General features: G+C 31.1%; 1 protein-coding gene across 5 annotated transcripts in view; it reads right to left on the bottom strand.

Moving 5' to 3' along the window:
- Window positions 1-6,750, bottom strand: part of LOC106469604 (cytochrome P450 3A11-like) — a 78,864-nt gene that overhangs the window by 13,885 nt on the left and 58,229 nt on the right. Inside the window, exons 1-5 of one of the 5 annotated variants that reach the window (XM_013930107.2) lie at window positions 5,570-5,631; window positions 2,881-2,977; window positions 1,358-1,411; window positions 677-773; window positions 186-314 (exon numbers count right to left, since the gene is read on the bottom strand). The exons of 2 other annotated variants lie outside the window; for them this stretch is intronic. In XM_013930107.2, coding sequence (XP_013785561.1) covers window positions 186-314; window positions 677-773; window positions 1,358-1,374 — 243 coding nt within the window. In that variant the 5' untranslated portion in view covers window positions 1,375-1,411; window positions 2,881-2,977; window positions 5,570-5,631. Of the gene's footprint in view, window positions 1-185; window positions 315-676; window positions 774-1,357; window positions 1,412-2,880; window positions 2,978-5,437; window positions 5,456-5,503; window positions 5,532-5,569; window positions 5,632-6,750 lie in introns of those variants that run through there. 2 more of the 5 variants (XM_022398177.1, XM_022398178.1) reach the window with 2 other exon arrangements.

Genomic DNA, 6,750 nt, shown 5'->3' with positions numbered 1-6,750 from the left:
CTTAATATTTTCTATATGAATGGCATCTTAGTATTTGGTGATGAAATTTCTACTAATCGCAAAAGCAGTGTTTAAATTTGGTAAAGTTGATAATGTAGATTTATATGATAAGTTTCTGACGATAGTTACAGTTGTCAGACTACATTTAACTGATGTTTAAGTTGTAGACTAACAACAATCCTTACTTGTCTCATCTTACTGGAACTGAATGTTGGGGTCAGGAGACTGCGAACTTCCTTCCAGTGCTCCCCCCGTTGCAAAGTCAATTGTGATTTTAACTCATTAACTGGCTGCGCACCTCCAGGGATGAGCATCTACAGAGATAAGCAAGATATTATACTTTTTAATCACTGGATAAGATACGATTGCTATAAAGATCACACAGTTTCATGAAAACGTATACAGCATGGTGTTCTGGGCTTACACTAGTAATGTTACTAATAACCTAAAAACGATACATATATATAGAATAAAGGAAAGGATGAAAAGTTATCTCACAACTATTAATTAACTATTGATTAAAATATGTATTTATTCCAAACTTTTCCTAACAAAAGTCTAATTTGAATATATTGCTTCTTAATGTAGGTTATCCACTTTTGAACAGTGGAACATTGTTTTACTAATTGAACTTATTGTTCTATTTTTTTTTTTTTTGTACGTGACTCTTTCTTACCGGTCTACCTGTAAACTTTTGGAAATCTTTAATTTGTATTTGTTTCAAGAGGTCCAAATCCGATATGATAATGATAGGTAAGCGTCCATAATAGAATCTAGAAAATAAATTTTATCGTATTTAGTAAATAAATTATACAGTTTTATAATGTTTTGTTTGGTAGATTCTATTTACTAACATAGTGTGTAAAAACGTACGATGTCTAAAATATATTTATATAAGACATGATCTCAGTCGAGTATTAAAACAAAACCTGATATTCAGGTAAAAATGGGTATTAGTATATCAAATGTTATATTTATCTATCTAGGATAACCTACTGTTAAATATAATCAATATTATTGCTTTGTTAATTCAATAGTTAAAATGGTGCATTTTTTACCTTATATTTACTTCATTATATCAATTAATTTAATATCTTAAAATACACATTAGGACTAAAATATCTAAATTCCTTTTCATACTTGCTAGCTTGCATAAAGAAGCAACAGTTTTCAATCGAGAGATAATAGTAAAATCATCTTTAATATTTATACATTCTGTATTCTAACATCAGCTCAGTGAAGTTTAGTGAAAAGTTTAAACTTACGTTCAACAGGTGGCGCTATGTGTAAGATACATCGAAATTCAATTGTACAAAAACATATATTTTCGTTTTTTCAATCTATGAAAGAAACTTACCCACAAATCTTTTCCATATTTTTTTATCCATTCTTCTTGACATTTAATAGCACCCTTTAAGAACAGAACAAAAAACCCATTCATTATTTCTCCTGATTACAAAATCAAATCTTAGCCAACACTGTAATCTATCAAATATACTTATGATAAACTTCGAGAACTTTACAATTCACTTTTGAAAATTACTTAAGCGTTGTTCCAATTCAGTTTTGAGAATTACTCAGACTACAGTGTTGAACAGTTTTCAACTTTATTGACTACTTTTATTGACCTTCATTAATACGATATTGACAGTAGATATTTAACAATTTAATTTGGCGTTGAACATTGTTGGTTAACCCATCTTATGTAAAGAATTTGATTATAGAAGAAGAACAATTACGGGCAGTATTGTAATATTGTTGGTTTAGTGTATGATTAGCTTACTTATGTATTGCTTTTCGTGGTCTATTATTGCAGCAGTTGTTTTTACAGCATTGTTCCTTTCGACTGTTATTGGAGCACAAGCTTGTGCAAAGTTGTGTGTTTTATTGGAGTAGTAGTTTGTACAAAATTGTTTCTTTGGGTCAGTTATTAGCTATTCCTCTAAACTTAGTCCTGTGTCTCTTCCACGTGCAGAGTTGTGTGCTTTGATCTTTTGTTGCAGTAGTACTTTGTACAAATTTGTGTGTCTTGATCTTTTGTTGCAGTAGTAATTTGTGAAGAGTTGTGCGTTTTGTTCTTTTGTTGCAGTAGTAATTTGTACAGATTTGTGTGTTTTGATCTTTCATTGCAGTAGTAATTTGTACATAGTTGTGTGTTTTAATCTTTTTTTGCAACAGTAATTTGGGTAGAAATGTATGTTTTGGTCTTTTGTTGCAGTAGTAGTTTGTACAGAGTTGTGTGTTTTGTTTGTATTTTGTTGCAGTAGTAGTTTGTGAAGAGTTGTGTGTTTTAATCTTTTGTTGCAGTAGTAGTTTGTGCAGCGTTGTGTGTTTTAATCTTTTGTTGCAACAATAATTTGTGCAGAGTTGTGTGTTTTGGTCTTTTGTTGCAGTAGTAATTTGTGTAGAAATGTGTGTTTTGGTTTTTTGTTGCAGTAGTAGTTTGTACAGAGTTGTTTGGTCTTTTGTTGCAGCAGTAGTTTGTGCAGAGTTGTTTCTTTGGATCGGTTATTAGCCGAAATGCTAATTCTGTCAACTTATTCCTGTGTCTCTTACTCTTTGGTGGACAAATCATAACACAATTGTCTTAATTGCACCTGTTTCACTTTTAAAAAAACATTAACCAAAGTTTCAGATCTTATAACGTAAAATTCTCATGTACTAACTAGTCTTTGTAAATCACCTAAAGTTCCAAGAACCTTTATTTCAAAACTTTTAATAAAAAGTTTATGATTTCTGTGACATGCTTGCTAGGCTTTAGAAAAAGAGGTAACATGTCTGTACAACTGCCTCAAGGATGGAGTTCTAGTTAAACTTCAACCTGGTTTACAAGTTCTTCAATTCTTTTAAATATTAGGTTTCAAGTAAATTTATCAAAACCTTTGCTTGAAATTCCTTCAAATTTCCGAAAAAGAAGTTTGGTTTTGGTCCTGGGATGCCAAGGTCTTGAAAGAAAGATAACTTTTTCTGTCGCCATCTGGAACGAAACAAGACAGAACTTATTCTCTCTAATCTAACAATTCATAATCATTTCACAACAACATTATACTTTTCATATTTTTTAAAGCTAATCTCTTAATTCATATCCTGAAATACAAATATTTTAATCCTTTAACTTAAGTCGGACAAATTAAATATGTTAAAGGTTTATTTAATAATTTTCTTCTTCTTTTAAAAAATGTAATTATCAACAGTTTTTGTTTCAAAGACTTTTTTTTAAATATGACTAGGCCTTAGCTAAGCACCAATAACTTCGTCCTTCGATATTTCTTATCATGTGGTTTTTACAAAGACTTTTTTTTAAATATGACTAGGCCTTAGCTAAGCACCAATAACTTCATCCTTCGATATTTCTTATCATGTGGTTTTTACAAAGACATTTTTTTTAAATATGACTAGGCCTTAGCTAAGCACCAATAACTTCATCCTTCGATATTTCTTATCATGTGGTTTTTACAAAGACATTTTTTTTTAAATATGACTAGGCCTTAGCTAAGCACCAATAACTTCATCCTTCGATATTTCTTATCATGTGGTTTTTACAAAAACATTTTCAAAATTTCAAAACAGAGTTTTCTAAGATACACGTTTACCTTTCTGATGTTCTGTACAAAGTAACAAAAATGTCACATTCTCTTTCTTTTATCTCTATAAAGTACAGCACAATAAAGACATGATATAGAATGACTGTAAGTTTTACCATTCATTACTAATGTTGGGATTAGAACCATTTCATCCTATAGACAACTTGGTAGACATGGGAACGTTTGTTACACATTCTAAGTGTATCTTTGTGAAAATAACGTTATTAAAATATGAAGATTTTTAAAACTGATAAACTACTTATATGAGGAATGCTTTAATAGAGTCATAAGTAGAGCATGCCTAACGTTAACTGCTTAACCATGTATGCGTATGGAAACTCAAACTATAATTCAATGTAGCTGAAACTGACACGTCTGTATAGTTAAAAGTGTAACTTTCATGTGGGAGTGCGCGGGAAGGTCTTGGAACTTCATCAAACTATGCAAAAATGAAGTTAGGAGAAGGGAAGTACAGACGACGTCACCATATGTGTAAGGGAGGAGTAGATAACACTAAGCTTTCCAAAAGGAAAGATATTTGTATACATGTGAAAATAACATTACGAGGTTGAACTACAATACGAGCCATGTTTGACTACAGTCAGTTGTTTTCGTTAATGTTAACTGCTTAACGAGAAAAACACGATTTAAAACAAGGAATAAATTGAAGTTACAATTAAACATATCTGAATGTTTACACTTAAACTAATAAAGATGTATAACTTCAGTTAAAAAAAAGATTGAATTAAAATATTATCTAAATAATTTCCCTGTTAAATTCCAACGAGTTATTACCAGTAGCAGTGACTTTACTTATTGAGACAGAATTGATCACCTACATTGGTTTGAAACAGCTGAGTAATTCTTCAGTACGTCTACCTTACAAACCATTTACCACTTGTAGGAGCAACTAATGTTGCCATATTTACAGCCAGGAAATGGTAGGTCCTCAATGTACGCATGCTCAAACTTTCATGTTTTTTTTTTCTTAAATAATCAAAATATCAAATGGCGGGTCTATCGCGATGGACATGCCCCTGATTATAAGATGTCCAGTTTAGAAATAAACATGTCGTACTACTAATAATCATGTGTACTTTGAAATAATCAGTTAAAAGAAGAGTCGATAAGTTAACAACAAAATGATTAACTGCTCACTGTACAACTAAGTTGAGATAAATTATCGAGCGTAAAAGTTAGTGACGCCACAGAAAGCGACAACACGTCTATAAACAGTTCTAACGGCGACTACTAGATGTAGTGTTACTGTAATGAGCACGTGAAAGGAAACCAGTTTAACGAGCTGTATTTGTTGATACAGAACTAAACAACACTAGGGAATCAGCGAAGGCAATGGAAATTAAACTAAACTTTGGAAGTTTTGCGTGAAAATAGTTGGAAATGTGTTCAGAAATGAATAAAAAATCCAAATGAAATGTTAAAAGCACTTTAATGTTAATAATAATTAGGTGGTCAACATTTCGGACATAAAATCTACACCATCGGACCAGCTAAAGGTCGTTTCGTCGAAACGTTGACTACATGATTATTTTCCCTTAACATAATTTAACTATCTCTCTGTATTTTTCGTTTGCTTGGGTTTTACTTACAAAATTGGAACTCCTTAAAGAAAACTCGTCAAATACTAATATTTTACAAGTTTCATAATCTACACGATACCTGTTTAATCTAACAAAACACAGTCTCTTGGTAGATATACGGATACATCTCTCTCGCCTCATTTTACTTACTATGAGGTCATTCTTACTCTAAATAGACTAATCAGGTTGATTTGTTTTTTTTTTTCAAACAAAACTATATTAATTCACCGGTCTGTGTAAAAACTCACTTACCTGAACCACGTCACCACCAGTAACAAAACTATATTAATCCACCGGTCTGTGTAAAAACTCACTTACCTAAACCACGTCACCACCAGTAACAAAACTATATTAATCCACCGGTCTGTGTAAAAACTCACTTACCTAAACCACGTCACCACCAGTAACACTAGAACTGTAATGACTGGTAACAACATGTCTGCTGCTCGCTGCAGACTTAAAAAACGATTGTGGTTTGGGTTAGCTTCCTTACTATCTTTTAAAACATATTATTACGACACCTAGCGGTAAGAGTCTGTGTATACGTATGACTTTGCGCAATGTATGATAAATCTAACGAACTAATCTCATTTTACTTACCTTTTATCAGTAACATGTACGTGTTATATATATTTGCATGGATGTGCACTTCTCGAGCGTATTTAGTATATAACTATTAAAAAACCACCAGGTTTGACTAATCGTTGGTTTTTATTCTGGATTTATATAAATCAAATAATGCAAGTTTTTTGTTTTTTTTTACCTATAAACATACGCTACCTACGTTACTCACTTTTATCTCCACTTCGCTATGATTACTGCATTTATTACCTGTTTGTTCTCTTATTCTACAACTTTGTCTTATTTCAGTTGTGTTACTATTTGTTAATAAAATTCTTCCCCTTATTTGAATATGACAGTTGATTCTCCTATATTGGGCTGTAATTTGTTTTGTGGTTAGGTCGTTCGTGTTTATGTATATTTATTATTTATGTCATTGTTACGATGAATAGATTAAAAATGAGTAAAATGTTATCAACTGCGTTCCGTCGTTCAGCTTTGACAACATATCATGTTCCGTTTAGTAATTCTAGTATATCATGTTTTGTTTACTAATCCTAGTATATCATGTTTTGTTTACTAATCCTAGTATATCATGTTCTGTTTACTAATTCTAGAAAATCATGTTTTGTTTACTAATCCTAGTATATCATGTTTTGTTTACTAATTCTAGTATATCGTGTTCTGTTTACTAATCCTAGTATATCGTGTTCTGTTTACTAATTCTAGAAAATCATGTTTTGTTTACTAATCCTAGTATATCATGTTTTGTTTACTAATTCTAGTATATCATGTTTTGTTTACTAATCCTAGTATATCATGTTCTGTTTAGTAATTCCAGTATATCATGTTTTGTTTACTAATCCTAGTATATCATAGTTTGTTTACTAATCCTAGTATATCATGTTCTGTTTACTAATTCTAGTACATCTTGTTTTGTTTACTAATCCTAGTATATCATGTTCTGTTTACTAATCCTAGTATATCGTGTTCTGTTTACTAAT

The sequence above is a fragment of the Limulus polyphemus genome, unplaced genomic scaffold, assembly GCF_000517525.1.
Source record: "Limulus polyphemus unplaced genomic scaffold, Limulus_polyphemus-2.1.2 Scaffold3567, whole genome shotgun sequence".
Taxonomy (NCBI): domain Eukaryota; kingdom Metazoa; phylum Arthropoda; class Merostomata; order Xiphosura; family Limulidae; genus Limulus; species Limulus polyphemus.
This window is presented reverse-complemented; position numbering and strand designations above follow the sequence as displayed.